Here is an 18,715-nt window from a genome sequence, read left to right as displayed (position 1 = left end):
CAGGAATATTATGTAAAACTGATGGGTTAAGAAATAGTGCTGTAAGTCTATCTAGGTGATAAAGGAAATAAGATAAATCCCCCAAATTCACATATGTATAATTAAAATATAGAAGAGGAAAGAAAACTTAATTCCTTATCTTGAACAGTACAAAGATGAAAGATAGTGCTTTGAGTAAATAAATTTAAAAATAGAGCCATAAACATACTATCTAGATTAAAAAAGACAGAATTGGTCCAAAGAGGCTTGAGGAAAAAGACCTGGGAATAAGGTAAAGGAAAAATGACTTTTTCTTACTTTATATCCTCTATAACATTTGACTATTTATTGCCATATACTTGGCATTAGTTTTTTCTTAAAAAAGTATTTACTTAAGCAATTCAGTCCTTCCTCAGAGGTCATTTAGCCAAGAATTTCATTTGACACACGAGAATACCAAACCCAGAGCAGTTAAATTACATGCCAAGGGTCACACAGTTAAAATTTTTATCCAGACACAACTAAACCTGTTCTGTAAAGACATTTCTTAGATTCCCATTAGTGGTTGAGCATGGATTTTTAACCAATGTTGAGTTATTTATATCTTAGGCTAAGATATAAATATGAATTTGTTTCACTGGGAATGAAGATTTATATAATACATTTTCTGTAGCTCCCATCTGAAATTCTTGCCTACTAAAGGACTACAGTTACTTTCAAATCTCAATTCCAGTAATTTCCTACATTCAGGGTAATATGAAGACAAGTCTTATGAAGCTTCAGATTTCAAAGATCAACTCTGTGATCACTAAATACATTGGTGGCTTCCTAGCTTTACCTACTTTGTCAGATTTATTCTAGGGGTGACTGAACACATACCAAAAATAAAACCTGGTACTAGATATAGACAGGAATCAGTAGAAGTTTCATCTTTAGGGCAGCCATATCTGCATACCAAATGAGCTTACATAGCTCAGCAAGACACACACAAGCTGTTGTTGACTAGGGGTGGGTTACTGGGGAGGAGAGTCTAATCAGATGGCTGGATGTAACAAAGAAGGAGATGGCATATGGATTAGCTATCACAGGATGATGCAAGGAAGGAGAACTGCCTTTGTGCAAGAAAACATTTTGATAAGTCACTAGAATATGATACTTTGAGGGTATGAATATTATGAATATCAAAAGCTAAGGCCACAAAAAAAAATGACTAAATGCCGAAAGGAACAAAAAAGGAAACTCTTTTTGCTCTAAAGAGGGAGAAGGAGAGAAAGGACAGAATGGGCAGAGAAATGAGGGAAGAAAGGGAGAAAAGAAAAAGAAGGAAAAGGAGACAGGAAGATGTTAGGGCAATATGTAATTAAGGGGACATGACTAAAGGACTTTGAATAAGAGAAACTCTTAATAATCCAAAGATATTTGTCTTCTTGAGATGAAAAGCTTAGTTTTACATATGAGTCTGCATTATGCAAGATACTGAGACAAGTTGTTAACAATTCATAACGTGAATGAATTCAGCAGAAACAGAAGCTAACTGTGACAGAATATGGACCTAAGAAACTTACAGAAATCTCGGGGCAGGCTTTAGGCAAAGTAAGAATGGGTCCATTTGATTAAGCCCTCTCAGGGAAAAGACACCTACTGACATACAGATATCACTCACAGCAACAGAGGAAATGGCTCCAATGTGCTAAGGAAGTTGTCCAGAGTCACATAACCAGTTAGTAAGACTTGGGCCAGTGTGATGCGTAAAGGCCTCTTGGAAGGGTGTTCTCATGATAGTTCAAAGCAGAGGTTCTGGAGTTAGCCTAAATTCAAATGCTGGCTCTGCCATTTATTAGCTCTGTGACCTTAGGCAAACAACCTTCCTATGGTTCAGTTTCTTAATCTCCAAAATAACTAAAAGTATATTTTCACATTTTATTGAGACAGTAAATGAGTCACCAACACAACTCAGTAATAGGTTCACAATCCCTTATGATATCCAAAAAGCTCTGAAAACCAGTTTGCAGGGAATTTTTCAGTGGCAAAATCTGACACGAGTCTATCCATTATTATTCCATTTGATGTGATGCAGAATATTAGTGTGATCGATAGTAGGTGCTGCCTGAGACCCTGTAGAAAGGGTTATAAAAAATTCTGATTTCCCAAACACGTGTAGTCTCAAGGTTTTTTGGATAATGAATTGTAGACCTTTCCTTAGTACAATATCTGCCACACTTTGAGAATAGCAGATAAACTGCCCATGTTCAATAGACCCTGGAGGGCTCCTGCAATGTTACCAAGTCCCTAAGTCCATATCTAGAAAGGATGAATTAAGAGACAGTAGTAATGTAAAGCTCAACACAGCCAGTCACAGCTCTTTCCATTACTCAAAAATGATTTTCTGGCTGCAACACATTCTGTCCTAGGCTTCTTGAAATAGTGTAACCACTCAGTACTGGAAATCAAATATACATGAATATACATAGAAGTCAGTCAGCAAATATTCACTCAGCTCCTACTGTATGTTCAGTGCTATAAAGATACTGCAGGGTCCTTACAAGCTCACTATTGAGATGAGGAAGACAAGGATATGGTTAAGAAACAAAGTGGCATACAATAATGTGCTAAATTATGGTGACACAGTCTAGCTGCCAAGATCCAATGGGAAGGTATTCTTTATAGAGGCAAGATAATGAGCTGCAGGCAGTTGATTACAGGTTATATGATCTTGGGTAAAGTCTCTTTGAGCCTCAGTTTCTGTACCCGTAAACCTGTGGTTTTGAGGGCTAGCAATAGTTAATATACAATGCCCCATACATAAGTAGTGATTAAATACTAGTTATATTTTTTCCTGTCAGCCAGCTTTTGAACAATAGTCACTTAAGTGGGAATGAATGTGAACTGTGTGTCCTGACTAGAGTACAGACTATATCTGTTGAGGGAATTGGAGGAGATCATTCCAGAATGTTGAGGCCAAGTGCAATGGCATTGGAGGTGGTGGGTTGGTAAAGGATATTTTGAAAACTTTTGAAGTGATGAGAAATAGAGAACTATGGATGATATTTAAGGAAAAATATGACATGAGTATTCCTGAAAATTACTTTCAGAAAGTACTGGATCAGGAAGAAAATAAGAGCCAGGTAAATGTCTTTAACAATTCAGCAAGGGCCTGGACTGTCTGTGGTGGGGTGGGTGAGTAGACATGGCATCTTCAGACTGGGAAAACAATTAACTCTCCTTATGTAGCAGTCATTTGCCACCCTAATAAAGTCTCTGTTTGCACCCTGATAGACAAAGCATTGGGGATAAAAGCTCAAGAGGCTGGGGTTGTGGCTCAGTGGTAGAGCACTTGCCTCACATGGATGAAGCACTGAGTTTGATCCTGCGCACCACATATAAATAAATGAATAAAATAAAGATTCATCAACACTAAGAAAACAAAACAAAATAAAAAAAGAGAATTAACCTAAATTTAAAAAAATAAATCAATAAAAGCTCAAAGTTCATCTTTACAGAGTTTTCAAAAAGGGACTCAACTACATGCACAGCCCTTTGAATACTGTGGCACATGAAAAATAGGGCATGTTCTAAACATAGCACAAATTCTGGCAGTTTAAGACAGCCAGGGCTAGGCTGTAGCTTAAGGTCTCAGGTGTCAAGAGAAATCCATGCTGCCTTCCTGAGATCTTAAAACACAAGGCATATTTCTGCAGCCACTTCCAACTTTTCTTTATCCTGCCCATTTCTCCCTTGGAAATTTACCAAAGAAGTCAGAGTACACCTCTTGGTTCCAGGGATGCAGTGACTGTCATGTGATATGGAGGTTTACCTTAGCTGTTGGACCAACATGAGAAACCTGTCCTTTAAAGCTTGGCTCCTGGATAGGAAACAACACAGGCAGAGGCGCACACCATATTTCATTTGTGCAAGATGTATAGCTAACCAAAACTCAGTGTTTAGGAAATTTAGGTGATTTTTCTTCAGTCTTTTACTGTATGTATTATGTATAGCACTATTCATTCTGCAAGTCTCCTTGAGGACAAAGGGCTGTCAATACAACTGGGCATTTTATACTTACAGAAAATACATAGCATATGGCAGGTACTTTAGAACTACATGATAGTTGAACTTATAATACCTTGAACTAAACATGCTCACATCTTAGTTATAGAAATGACTTAATAAAAAAGAAAACAATCAACCAACCCCCACCAAGACCACTTCTAAAGGATGCAAAGAAGGAACATCACAGGTAGCACATGAAAAATGGGGTATTTAAGTTCTGGAACAGTAACTTTAAAATGACTGGACTATCTGAACTAGATTTTAAAAGTTGAAATTTATTCTGCAAGCAAATACTGTGCTGAAATGGGTATGTTGTATATGCCTCTAGACTGGCTAATAATATACTCCTTTAGGAAGATAGATGAATGTGTTGCTAATAAAAAGTACAGAGAAATGGATAATTATAGTGGTTTACAGTCTTTGCCACCAGGCTCCTTTTACCTGCTCATATAAAAATAATTTGTTTCATTTACTTAAACCCTAATTTCCTTTCAAAATTGTTCCATGTTAATTCCCAGAAAGAATTTGAGTAATTCCATCAAGTTCATAGTCTTGTACTTCAGCTGGGCTCTATACAAAACCCCAGGCCCTCCCAAGTTTTTGTTTTCTCTTCCATGCTCCCCAGCTGCTCCTTCAAACATTTAATTTTGACAAGGCCCAACTCTGTCCCAAATCACATCCAGCTTTCCTCCTTCCCTCAGTCTCCAAACATAAACTCGCTTATTTTTTTTTTAATGGATCACCTCAGGTGAATTCAATTTCTTCATCTCCTGAACAAGACAGTAAATCTGTCCTCTTTCCTTTTCTCCCAAATTGGAGGAAGATGGTCTCCAAATGCTAGGACCATTAATGCTAGGATTCAATTATCCTTCTGATCTTCCTTATCCTCAACTTATCCTTATCCTTCAACTGGCTATCTTTTCAGAACATAAAAATGTCAATTTTTCCTTAATCTCAATCTACAGCCCTCTTTGTAAATTTAATTTTTAATTGACAAATAATAATCATATACATTTATGGAGTACAGTATGATATAGCCCTCTTTATTTTCACACACTAGTCATCTACTTTTTTTGCTTTTTATAGACCAGTAACATGGATAAAAAGAATTACAAATAATGGGTTACCATTTGCTCTTTCATCTAGGATATATATTAAACAATGTATCCTCCCGTCACTATTATTCATAAAAAGGACTTATTTTATACAGGGCATAATTTTAGAATAAAGGTCTTTAACCACTTCAGCTTTACAAAGATACTATCTTTTTCTTACTTTTACCACTTGAATGTAGTAAAATTTTTGTCTGAATTGGCAGATTTAGGAACTGATGAACTACACTCTCCAGATACCATTTCACCCTCTGAAATGGTTTTTCCCAGCTCTAGAAGCTATTCTTATAGAAACTCATTACTTCCTAATGAACAAGTCCAGAGGACACTCTTTAGCTCTTCCTCTGCCTTGCTGCAGCACTCTTCCAGGTCACTTTCCTATGGCAGTCATTACTACATGCTGGACTTCCACACTTCTGCTGCCCCTCCCTCAGATCCCTTTGTATCTTGTACATGGGATTCATGCACTCTGTGGACTTTTCTAGTTTTATTCTTTCCTTGAAACTTAAATCTGCCTCTTTCCAGTTCTGGTAAATTGCTACATCAAATTCTAACCCAGTCTCTTCTGCAAGCACCATATCCTTATGTCCAATTGCCTCTCAACATCTTAACTGTCTCATGGGCCGACCAAGTTCAAAACAACTTCAGCAATCACCTGTTTCTATATTGTGCCACCCACCCCATTTTAGCAGTTAAGAGCATTAACACCCCCCTACACTCAAAACTTCTAATTCTTTACCTTTCTCTTTCAATTACCAACTGCAGAAAAATACTTCTCAAATCTGTCTCCTCATGTTCCCATTGGCTTAGCTGAAGCATCATAATCTTTCAACTGTTTTATAAGGACCTGTTGAGCTTCTTCACATGGAAACCATAAATTCTTAGAACAATTATTTTGCATGTCCTGTTTTCTGAGTAAGACCCATCGATCCAAGAAAGGTCAAGTAGTATGAGCCTAGACCTTTTCCCTCCCATTCACCTCCATAATGCCTGGTGAGTCCTCCATAATGACTGATGAGTTAAAATGGAGAACAATCTCCTTAGCAGAACTCTCTCCATCTGCCTTCTTTAAGCTCTGCCTTTCCTCCCTTTCACATTCCTGACTAAGCCCCTAGGCTACCACTCTATACTCTGTAGCTTCCAGATTATCTCAGACACTACTTGTTATCTTCACTGGTACTCATCTTTCAGTCTCATCCCAATGGACTCCTTTCAAATGACTTAACTTTTTCCTTCCCTTCTTTTCTAAGATCTTCATTTTTCTCTGCATTCATCTATCATTTTCATGGGAAACAAAATAACTTTAAAAAAATCATTTTGGGCTGTTTTTTTATTGTTTTGTTTTTTGAGATGATCTTGCCATGAGTGCAATTGATCCTCCCATCTCACCTGGCCATTGGCTGTTTTTAAAAAGCAATGAGTTGTACATATAGTCAAAAACTGTCCACTGCTACAGGAGTTTTGTCACTCCAGATTCATATCCAAGGATGTTAAAAATTATTCAATTCTAGTAGGAGTATCTCATACAACCATGGCCAAGAATTATCATGAGGAAAATATAAAGAGCTAGGGGTTATAATTCCAGTGAAAAAGTAAAGTTGTTTGTGTGCCTTTCATTGAAGGTTTGTACTAGGTCTTTAAAAATACTGAGCACAGGTCTAAGAACCTCATTATTAGTTGAGATCTCATTATTAGCCTGGGAACCACTGGTATAAAGAAAGTTGACTATCCAGGAAAGGAGGGTAATTCTGTGGACTCAGGTGCAGTCTGTTATTTTTCATACTTTCCATTGGGTGACAAGTATTTGTTTTGAAATCTTAACTTAAATCTTAAAGTATAAGTACCTAACTTAAATAGATATATTTCTACACATGTATAATTGCCAAATTTATATGCATACGCATACATGAACACATGTGCTATTCACAATGAGAAGATGAAAAATTGGAGGTTATTTTTAAAATGGCTGTGGTATAGGAAAAAGGGTGTTTGCTCAAACTGTTAGGAAGTTAGAATTAGGGAGTTCTGATAATTTGGAATTCTATATTCAGAAATTAGAGAACCTGGACTTAAGCTTATTTTGATCTAATCTAGAAAAAAATTAACTAGCCATAGGCAGAATGAGTTCCTTCAAATCCTTGATTTTAATTTTAAAAACACAGTAACGTAGTTGATAGGACTGGTTTTAACAAAAAACTCCTACATGAAGCAAAAAAAGACAAAAATAAAACTGGTTTTAATTGATTCAAATGATGACTTAACAGGTTTATAAAACAACCATTATCTAAAGGAAGCCCTAGAACCAGAAATAAAAAATTTAAAATTGCATGCAAAATCTAGCTACCATAAAACCCAAAGCAATACCAAAATATCTCAAGCTTCCTAGCATAAACTCCAAGTCTTTTTATTTCCAATTCTTGATAACCAAAATATGTACACTTTCACATGCTCCTTGGTTGTGCAGGAATAAGCTTATTCATATAGTATTACAAATATCTTTCACAGATGGGACAGCACAAAAGAACAGTTATCTTCTACTTTTTTAGGCCCATCTTGGGGGGAAAAGGCACTCCCAAAGATTGCTTGGTAACACCTTTGCTAGGTGAGGTTTGTTAATTACTCACATGATCTTTACATGTAAACTTAATGGTTCACTCATTTCACTGATCTGGGAATAACCAGGCACTGGAACTGCCTTTTATTAACTCGCATGCCGAACAGTTAACTTTCTTAAATAAATGACAAAAACTTTGTATACTGATTTCAAAAACAACTGAGCTTTGTTTGACAACTTACATATGCTTAATCACTAGGCTTTGGCATGCACAGCCAAACGTAATGGAATTGAAAGGACCACCATGAAGATGGTGGCAGAAGATTCTCTGAATCATTATTCTCAGTTTTCTAACTCAGCTGCTCCCAGTTTCCTTGCACTAATTCAACTTTGTCCTTTAGAGCACTTCCATGTTCTACACCTGGGTTCAACTTCTCTGCTGAAAGATTTGTTAAAAGACACTTAAATTAGTCAGTCTTTGTCCATGATCATGAAAACAGAGTAATTAGAAGTCAACTGGCCATGGACATGTGTCCACGATTCACAGGATCTTTAGAAACCATTTGCCTGAAGCCAAGGACAATTTGCTTTACCAGAAAATTTGACTCATATTGAGCCAGACTAAAACTGCACTTGGGTAGATAATCTCAAATTAAACTGAGCCTACTTATTTCTCTACACTTACTGCATCCATGCAGTATGCAATTTTTGATGCTGAATAAGAGATATATGGCAATTGAAGGCTTCACCGCAAGCATCACATTCATGGGTTTCTTGAGTTTTCACCTCTGCATGGATCTTCTGATGGTTGACAAGGCTGCGCTGTTGACTGAAACTTTTGTCACATTTCTCACACTTGTAAGGTTTCTCTCCTGTGTGTATTCTCTGGTGTTGAATAAGACCTGAGTTCCGGCTAAAGGCCTTCCCACATTCCTCACATTTATGGGGCTTATTACCTGTGTGAACACCCTGATGTCGAATGAGATTACAAAGCTGACTGAAGCTTTTGCCACACTGTCTGCAGAGATAGGGTCTCTCACCAGTGTGGATTCTCTGATGTTCTATGAGAAATGAACTCCGACTAAAGCTTTTCCCACAAACAGTACACAGATAGGGCTTTTCACCAGTGTGGATTCTTTGATGCTGTACAAGATGAGCACTAACACTAAAAGTTTTCCCACATTCATCACATTTGTAAGACTTTTCCTTAGGGTAGACCTCCTGCTGTATAACAAGACTGCAATTTGGATCAAAAGTGTCCTTAGTTTCACTGTATGGATAAGTCTTCTCCCTGGTATGGATTCTCTGATGCTGAATAAGACCTGAGCTTCTACTAAAGGCTTTTCCACATTCCTCACATTTATGAGGTTTGTCTCCTGTGTGAATTCTCTGATGACGAGTAAGATTGCAAAGCTGACTAAAACTTTTCCCGCACTCTTTGCACTGATAAGGCCTTTCACCGGTATGGATCCTCTGATGCTCAATAAGGAATGAGCTTCTACTAAAGCTTTTTCCACATTCTATACAAAGGAAAGGTTTCTCACCAGTGTGAATTTTTTGGTGTTGTATAAGGTACGTACTTAATCTAAAGGCTTTCCCACATTCACCACATTTGTGGGGTCTTTCCCCAGTGTGGATTCTCTGATGTTCAACGAGCAATGAATTTCGGCTAAAGCTTTTCTTACATTTGGTACAGTGATAGGGTTTCTCATCAGTGTGAGTTCTCTGATGCTGAATAAGGTGTGACTTCCAACTGAAGGCTTTCCCACAGTCACTACATTTATGGGGTTTCTCACCTGTATGGATCCTTTGATGTTTAACAAGGCTCCTTCTCTGACTGAAGCTTTGTTTGCATTGATTACACTGGTAGGGTCTTTCTCCAGTGTGGATTCTCTGGTGTCTAATAAGGGTTGAGCTCACACTAAAGGTTTTTCCACAGTAATTACACTCATAGGGCCTTTCCCCAGTGTGAATTCTCTGATGTTCAATAACGAATGAACTGCGACTGAAACTCTTCCCACATTCATTGCACTGAAAAGGTTTCTCACCAGTATGGACCCTTTGATGTTGAATGAAATGGGCCTTGCGGACAAAACCTTTTCCACATTCTTCACATTTATGGCATTTTTCTTCTGAGTTTTGTTTCTTATGAATAACGTTAGTGTTTCCTCTGAATATTTTCTGCTCCTGGGTCAAAGATTCCCGTGGTATTTCCCATAAGAAGATACCTCTCTGTTTATCTAATCTACCAACAAGTTCAAAGGTTTCTCTACCCATGGGATCCTGGTCAATCTCACTTTTGATTCTTGTAACTATTACACTCTGTGGCTCCACTTCTTCCTCAATTTCCTCAATTTCTTGTTTTACAGTTGGTTCTTCATCCTTATCTCTGTTCAAAACATCTGGAATAAATAATAAATATAATCCAAACATCAGCCAAGCTCTTCAAAGGCAAGAAACAACTATTAGAAAAATAAGGTAATTGAGGGGTTGGGGATGTGGCTCAAGTGGTAGTGCGCTTGCCTGGCATGCGTGAGGCACTGAGTTCAATCCTCAGCACCACATAAAAATAAAAAAGATATTGTGTCCACCTGAAACTAAAAAATAAATATTGGAAAAAAAAAGAAAAATAAGGTAATTGAGCTGGATATGGTGGTGCATGTCTGTAATCTCAGCTACTAGGGAAGAAGCCATGGCAGGAAGATTATAAGTCTGAGGCACCAGCCTGAGCAACTTAGTGAGACTGTCTCTAAATAAAAAATAAAAAAGGATTGGGGATGTGGTTGTTATAAAGTGCTCCTGGGTTCAATCCCCAGTACAAAAAAAAAAAAAAAAAAAAAAGGCTACTATACTTAAAAAAATTTATTACCTCAGAATGGTACTGTGAAGATTAAATTATATAAATATTACTTCTTCTAATTATTTTTAAGAGGTAAGATCTTGTTTAAGGCTGGCCTTAACTCCTGGGCTCAAGAGATCCTCTTGCCTCAGCCTCCCAAATAGCTGGGATGATAGGCATGTAACACTGAACCTGACCTAATATTATTATTCAATGTAAGTTATCTGATGAAATAAACTGGCTTTTTTGGAGAAGGGTATCAAGATTGCTCAGGAGGCAGAGAATGAGATAGTAGGAGCAAGTAGAGCTGGGGTGAAGAGCTATCAAATCAATACTGATACAAAGTAAGATGGGTAAACAAAGAAAGAAAACAAGTAGGTGGGATTAACTGATCTAACAAAGAAAGGATATTATGGAACAAAAACAGTAAGGTCAGAAAAATTTAGGATGAGAAAGCATTACTGGAATCTGGGCAGAATAAATAGACCAGTTCATAGAAGGAACACATAAGAGGATCCTGGGACAGATTTTAAAAAGAAGAAGAAGAAGGAGAAGCAGAAGCAGAAGCAGCAGCAGCAGCAGCAGCAGCAGCAGCAGCAGGAAAAGCTACAATTTATTCATTAATAAGAATTTATTCATTGGCCTGATGAAGTAAGCCAGGATTCAAAGATAAGTCATAAAGCCCCGTATCAGATGAAATGGATATTTATTAAAAATGGGGAAATAAAATAATAAACACAAAGTTAAGAAATAAAAGTAGCTCCTATGTTGATAAATGGGTCTTTAAAAAAAAAAAAGGTTGAAGTGTCATGAAGTGTTTTGTTTATTTTTTAAAAGTCTATGGTCTAGAAAGAAGAAATAAAATAAGTATAAAGGAACATGGTCAGAGAAATGGAAGAAATGAAAAAAGTCTGCAGCAGTTTATGACTTCACTTACCACAAATCATAATACATTCTTCAAGTACAAATGATTCTCAACCTTCTGAATATATAAGACCCAAGGTTCATCACCTTTTTTCAGCTGACAATCTGTATTACATCTGAGAAATAAAAACCCTGCAGATGTTGAAGAAAAGATAGCATAATAATCTAATAACACAGTGGTCTATAGGACAATTAAGCCTGCCTCTTGACTTCTTTCCTGATTTTCCATCTCTCTTGACACCTCATAATCCACAAGAAGATTTAATCACTATGAAATTTATTTTTGACCTTAATTCTTTTCATAATCCTCTTCTCTCAATGTTCTTATATTTTAAATGTGACGTTAACTATGAATTTTCTTTTGACTTACTTCAAACCAGTTAAGCTATTTTATTAAAAGTAAAACAAACTTACTTCTCTTATTCTCCTAAGCAACTACTAGAACCTCAACTTCTTCTTAGGGTACTTACAATATCCCCTCTGGAATTCACTTTCAGTGGACACTAAAGTCTTAGATTTCTCCTGCTTTCTTATTATTAATCAATCACCAAAATCATGAAATCCTTTCTAGTGTCTACAGTCTCCTTTTAACTCTCACAATCATGCAGCTTTAAATAATCTGTGGCCCTGATCTTTCTTTAAGCTGCCCTCACATTATATTTGCTTGATTCCAGAGATGATTAGAAAATGGAATTCTATTCATGTTATCACTTATAGATTCAGCAGCAACATATCATTTTAAGATCAAATCAAAGCTCTTTATTATGACACTCAGAACTCTTCATGACATGGTCTCTAATTCCCAACTCAATCCTCCTACCTACTTATCATACTTTATGCAGGTAACCTGCTTGTGTTAGTCCTTCATGCCCTATCCTTGCACTTTCTATTTATAATAAGTGTCCCTCTGCATCGCTTACTAGGCAATTCTTGGTTCTTTAAGACTCAGTTCAAAGCAATAGTTCCTCTACAAAGACTTTGCTAAGTCCACTAGACAGATTTAGGTGTTCTAATTTTCTTATTACCAATTCTGTATTACTGTCCATAACCCCACAGTGTTGCCAATAGATGCCATTATTAACATTTTTAACTGTTATGTGTTGTCTCTTTCATTGGATCAAAAAGTCATTGTGGGAAAGAAAGTCTCTATAATGTTTACCCAGTGGGTATTGTACTGGGTAAAATTACTCGAAGAAATAAGACAAAGTTAACATCACTTAAAGGTGATATGAAGTCTACTTAAAACTTTCTGAGTCAAATGAAAATATAAATAGTAAAAACAAGATTAAAAAAAATAGTTCTTATTACAAATAAAACCGGTCAGTAAATACTAGAGAAAAATAAAATGTTCTTCACAGTAGTAACAAAAAATATAAAACCTAAGGAATAAATACAGCAAGAAATGTTCTAGTGAGTTTTAGTGAGGCATGGTGGCATACCTCTGTAGACCCAGGAACTCAGGAGGCTGAAGTGAGAGGACTACTTGAGCCCAGGAGTTTGGGGCCATCCTGGGCAACACAGACTATACCTCAAAAAGAAAACAAAAATTAAATAAAATGTACAAGACCTGTAACAATAACCTGTAGAATTTTTCTGAAAGAAAAAAAGACAGTTAAACAGTCAACCAACTGGCTAAAGAGATTCAATATTATAAAGACTTCGATTCTTCCCAAACTCATCTATGAAACTAATAATATTACAATCAAAATCACATGAATCAATTAAAAAAAATCTAAATTTCAACTGAAAGAATGTATGCAACTAGCTTGTTAAGTACATCCTGAAAAAAAATATTGAAGACTGACTTATCTTAAGAAACATAAAATATAATATATTGTTAAAGTAAAGGAAATGACAACACTGGCATAAAAACAAATAGGTTAACAGGATAGGAAGATGAATAAAATAAGTGTAGGCTTCCATACAAAGTAGACTTGAAATGATTATCTATTACATCCAGCTTGGTGATTATGTTTATATATCTTCCCATCCTGTGGTCATTGCTCATTTATTCATAGTATGCATCTGATTCAATGTGGATGTGTCTCCAGGAATGTGGAAACTGAAATTAAAATAGCTAGTTAATCTAAATGTGATTAGAACTGTAAACTATCAACTCAGAAGCAAAAAGGGCAGAAGCATATGGGCATAAGGACTGAAAACTAATCTGCCAAGGGGGAAAAAGTAAAGCAAAAAAAAAAAAAAAGAGTTTATGGACTAAATGGTGTATCCCTTTTGAAAATTTAAATGTTGAAACCCTAAGCCCCAATGTAATAATATTTGGAGGTGAAGCCTTTGGTGAGTAATTAGGTTTAGATGAGGTCATGAGGGTAGAGTCCCCATCATGGGGTTATAATGCCGCCCAGTCTACTGTATTTTGTTACAGCAGCCTAAGCGAAGACAAAATAATTTTTCAGTTCTTGAGATTGATTCAATTTCTGTTTTCAGTCTTTTTCAGATATTCAACTATAATCACGCTCATAAATTATATAAGACATTCCATATATCTTTATAATAATTCCTTTGTTGGTTTATGCTAGTTAAGTTAATTTTAATGTTTTTTAACTCAATAGTTCTAATACTATGTATGGTAGCTGAGGGGAGAGAAAGAGAAGGTAAGGAGATGGTAAGTGGACAAACTTTAAGTCAGAAGACAGGTTGGTGTACTTTTCTTGTAAAGGGCCAGGACAATAGATATTTTTCATTTTGTGAACGATATGGTCTCTGCTATTGTAATAATTAAAGTAATTAAAGACAATAAAGAAATGAGTATGTCTGTGTCAAAAATAGGCCACAGGTCAAATGTGACCTGTGGGCCATAACTGCCAACCTTACTATCCAACGGAGTATAAAACAAACAGTTTTCCTGGTTAACAAAATGGGAGAATGGGGAAGAACTGGAATTTCTAGGGCCTAGCACAGGTTCAATAACAAGTAATTGAATTAATATTTTAAGAAATAATTGAAGAAAGAATATAATTAAAGAAAAAAACAACGAGTTCAATATCTTGTAATTTCAGCAATTCTTAGTTCTGTCCAGTGTGAATCAAGTAGTCTGAAGAGCCAACATATGGATAAGTTGGCAGTGACTCAAATACACCATGGTATATTAAAAGAAAAAAAAAATAGCAGGTGATACAATTAAAGATTAAAGTAGTATGCAGGAAATAACAGAGGAGACATGAAAACTAGGCAAAAACTATATTAGAGAGGTCCTAGAAATGGTAAGAAATTAAGATTTTTGTATTGTTAGCTATCAGGAACCATCAAAAGTTTTAAGCATAAAATCACTTTGGTAGCAATACATAAAATATATTTTAAAAAAGAGATTGGGGGCCAGGGACTAGTTTAAGGCTATGGCAACAATCCAATCAAGAGATGCTGAGTCTTAAATGAACTGGACTTATTCAGTTTCACAAATATTTAAGAAGCATATAACATAGGCCTGCCTCTGTGGTAAGTGCTGAAGAAATCAAATGAAAAAGGTAAAATTATTGTCCTTGTGATAATCAGTGTGGTTAGAGAAATAACAAATAAAGAATGTTTATGGGACAGTAATGTTAAATAATAGAAATACAGAGAAAGTACAGAGAAAGAAATGTTTGACTCTGAAAAGAAGGTCTGTGAGATCTTAAAGGATTATCTGAGACTTGCCAGCTAACTTATCTACATGGTCTTCAAAATACAGAAAAGATGATGATGAGAATAACATTCAATACTCATACTGTGCTTCCTACATGATAATCAATGTCCTAAGTGCTTCATACATATACTATCTCAGTAAATATTCACAATAACCTTAAAAGGTAGGTGCTATTATTATTTACATTTTATTAAAAAAAAAAAAAGAACTGAGGCACATAGATGTAAAGTAAGTCATCCATAGTCATAAGTCTAGTAAGTGGTAGAAACAGGATTTGAACCCAGGCAGTTAGGTTCCAACTTACTTTTCTTAGGTGGAGATAAAGACTGGAAACTTACCAAAACATAATGGCAGCTGATGGCCTGAGGGCCTGAGGGCCTGAGGGCCTGTGGGCCATACAGTGTAGATAAGATTATCCAAGCAAAGTGTTCAGAGAGGAAGTCAGAATATAAGATAATGGAGGCAAGTAATAAAGAATTTCAAATATTCATAACGAGGTGGAATAAAATAAGGCCCAGAAAAGAGCCTATTTCATTTGACAACGAGGTTATTATAAATTCCCGCTACACAACTTAAAGGACATACTAGAGGCAAGACAAAAGGTGTACAGATAATAAAAGGTAAAGTAGTACAGAATAGACATTAACTACTCTTAAAAAACTTGCCTATGAAGAGGATCAGTAGTAAGTTATAGGGAGCAGTAAAAAGGAAACTCTGGTTCAAAGATTTTTTTCTTTCTCCTCACTTCTTCCTCAATTGAAAAAGCCATGAACAGACCTATCATGAGAATAAAGGTACCAAGAGAGAAGGACTAGAAACTGAAGGCTATTAGAGAATATGAGGGTTCAGGCTTAGTGGCTTCTATTTTCTCTGTGAAATAGAAGGTAAGATCCAGAAAAGGATGGGAAACTCTTAACTTTTTGAAGTGGTCACCAAAAGGATCAGGGAACCAGGCCTGTTGAGGACAACAACAACAAAACCCCCCCAAAACAAAAACAGAAAAACACTAAAACCAAAACAAACCAATCAACCCTGTGGAAACTAAGGGGGGGGGAAAAGCTGTTTGTGTGTGTGTGCATGTGTACACACGCATACATATATACATACACATACAAACACACATCATACCCACACACAAGACATCCATCCTTTTGTTAAAGACTGTTCCCTTCAGTTTAGTAACTCAAGTAGAAGAGGGGTAAAAAGCAGATTTTTGTAACAACAGGATTTAAAATGTTCAATTGGACATAATTTATTATGCAGGTGGTAAGAGAGCATGCTGTTAATTAGATGAGTAAGTAGTAAGGAGAGAACTTACATACACCTTGGTAAAGAAAAGGACACATAAGGGGACAGGAAATACTGCTAATAATGAAAAGATATAGATAGGAGAGATAGAAGGTAAGAAGTTGCAATGAGCTCCACCAGGACATGTGTTTTAGTCACCATTGTTCAGCCCCAGTCAATACACATCTATTGTCTTGAATAAGTGATCAGAAAATAGGATGTTGGGGTTTAGTACTTGTCTGTCACAAAAAATTTAAGGGTATGAGTTGGGTAAATGTGGAAAGCAGGGTCTCTAGAGTCAACTGGTCAAGATCCACTGAGGTTCAAGTATTGACTGGGTCACCAATGGTGTGGGTTAAGTACAGAAGACTGAAATAGGTGATAAAGTTATATGTGTGAAGAACCAAAGAAAATGCTGACAGATGATGGAAAGAAATTCAGTGGTTAGGACAAGAGTGCTGAGTCCTCAAAGGAGAGTTTGTTTGAAGGTAGAAAGCTATTGCTTTGGGAACAGCATTGAAAAGCAGGAAGAACACTAACTTCTCCCTTGCAGACTTGAAACAAAGGATGGGGAAGGAGAAGTGGGAGAATAAGCAGCCCCCACTCAAAGGATTGCCAAAGAAGTGGTGTCCTTGGGAAAATGCCAGGTTTCAGTTAAGGCAGGGAGGGGTAAGGAACATTATGTGAAGAAGAACAGGGACTCCAGAAGGCCAGTGAAAAGGGGTGGGAGGAAAGCAGTGGGAGGATGAGCCAGGAGGGAAAGTACAAAGCAATATGGGAATAAGATTATGAAGTCAGGAAGCCAGAAAAGCTTGCATTTTGGTCACTGCAAGGAAGTTAAGAATAAGTGCCATGGAAACAACTAATGATTGAAAGGTCTGAAATCAGAACTTTAGAACAAAGCAGTTTTGGTACTGGTTCAAACATTCTGAGTCTGATTACCAGTGCCTTCTTGGATATTTTAGATACAGAAACAACAGATTCTTACCCAGTGAGACCAGGTTTCCATAATTCTCCATCATGACATCTTTATAGAGGCTTCTCTGAGCTGGGTCCAGATAATCCCACTCCTCCTGGGTAAAAAACACAGCCACATCCTCAAATGACAGCAACCCCTGAAATAGTATGATTTCTATAGTCAGCTCCTATTGTCTCAAGGACAATTCTACCAGTGAAAGTGGCAGAAGCTATTACTTATCAGGGCCAGGTGCTCTAGAATGAACATGGTAACTAAGAATGCCCAAAGGTGCCCAATTCCGGGAACTGACTGCAACAGACAGACCCCTCGGATTAGAGGGAAAGCAGGCTGGAATCTTGACCTTAGAAATGAAGGAACTAAGGATAAGGCATTTTCTGGTTTAATAATTATACCTTAATATTTTAATTTAGAAAACTGCCCCAAGGTCTGTCCAAGCTTCCCTTACCTCACTGTCCCGCTCCAATTCTCTATTCGCATTCGCTTGTGACCCTATTCAATTCAATTCCATCAGGTTCTTTAAGCATCTACTTTGGGTCCAGGCATCATGCCAGGCGCAGAAGACACAGAAGAAGGTCAAAAATGGTGCCTTACCTATAAAAACTCAAAAATGAGAGAGCTAGCTAGGTGCATTCCTAATTTTCTCCAGCCGACTTATTAAGTTGCTCAAGAAAGAAAAGGAGCCAGTGGGCAGATTTTAAGTGAACCGCACCCCAGAGTATCGGTGGGGTCTGGGGGGTTCCTCGCACGGCAACGGCGGTCAGAAAGTTGTGGGGGGTGGAGGCCCAGCTGGGGTACCGGCGAGACAACGGGAATCCCTGGAAAAGGGTGACTTACCTTTGGCTCCAGCGGGGGGCTCGGGGAGGCCATTCTCGCCAGAGAAGAGCGGCGGCCACACGGAAAGGCTCTGGTGAGGCCTAGCCAACTGCTGGAAATTAGGCCCAAACAAGACGAGTTTCCCTGGCTGGGTCCCGCCAGGCCAGGTCCTGCTTCGGTCCCCGAGCGGTCACGTCCCCAGCGGCATATCAGACTCGCTCCCTGGCTGTCCCCCAACCTCAAATCCCCTCCCCTGCCAGGCTGCTGTCTTTCAGATCTCGATAGAGCCTCCTCTCGGTTGCCAATTCCAATGCCTTACAGCCAAGCAGCTCTGTGACCGTCCGCCCCCGGACCAGAAGGCGTCACCCGGAACCTTCCCGGGACGCCCCGCAACTACAACTCCCATCATGCTCCGAGACTCGTCGCGGCCCAGCCTCCTACTCCCACGCTACCTGACTACATTTCCCGGCGTGCAAAAGGAGAGAGCAACGACGGGGTGAGAGGGGGAAGGAAACACCTGCCACTAAGCTTTCAT

At 37.6% G+C, this 18,715-nt stretch overlaps 1 protein-coding gene across 4 annotated transcripts; it reads right to left on the bottom strand.

Annotated features, from left to right (window-relative positions):
- Positions 1-7,325: 7,325 nt before the first annotated feature.
- Znf189 (zinc finger protein 189) lies at positions 7,326-18,555 on the bottom strand. 4 transcript variants are annotated; one of them, XM_026414916.2, is made up of 4 exons: positions 18,202-18,218; positions 17,813-17,958; positions 17,377-17,461; positions 7,326-10,097 (listed from the first exon to the last, which is right to left on the bottom strand). In XM_026414916.2, exons 3-4 carry the CDS (start codon positions 17,408-17,410, stop codon positions 8,377-8,379), a joined length of 1,755 nt encoding a protein of 584 aa, XP_026270701.1. In that variant the 5' UTR covers positions 17,411-17,461; positions 17,813-17,958; positions 18,202-18,218; the 3' UTR covers positions 7,326-8,376. The 4 variants fall into 4 exon arrangements, with proteins under 4 accessions (XP_026270701.1, XP_026270679.1, XP_026270685.1 ...); XM_026414894.2 differs by lacking the exon at positions 17,813-17,958 and having other exon boundaries at positions 17,377-17,503; positions 18,202-18,555; XM_026414900.2 differs by lacking the exon at positions 17,813-17,958 and having other exon boundaries at positions 18,202-18,555.
- Positions 18,556-18,715: the final 160 nt, after the last annotated feature.

This window comes from Urocitellus parryii, chromosome 4 (genome assembly GCF_045843805.1).
Source record: "Urocitellus parryii isolate mUroPar1 chromosome 4, mUroPar1.hap1, whole genome shotgun sequence".
In the NCBI taxonomy this organism is placed as follows: domain Eukaryota; kingdom Metazoa; phylum Chordata; class Mammalia; order Rodentia; family Sciuridae; genus Urocitellus; species Urocitellus parryii.
Note: the sequence above shows the minus strand (reverse complement) of the source record. Positions and strands in the feature narration are given on the sequence as shown.

Coding starts and splice junctions, on each gene's coding strand:
- Znf189 (XM_026414894.2), bottom strand. CDS start 18,234: ATGGCCTCCCCGAGCCCCCCGCTGGAGCCAAAG. Junction 17,504..18,201: donor GCCCCCCGCTGGAGCCAAAG/GTAAGTCACCCT, acceptor ATACTATTTCAG/GGGTTGCTGTCATTTGAGGA. Junction 10,098..17,376: donor TGGAAACCTGGTCTCACTGG/GTAAGAATCTGT, acceptor TATTTATTCCAG/ATGTTTTGAACAGAGATAAG.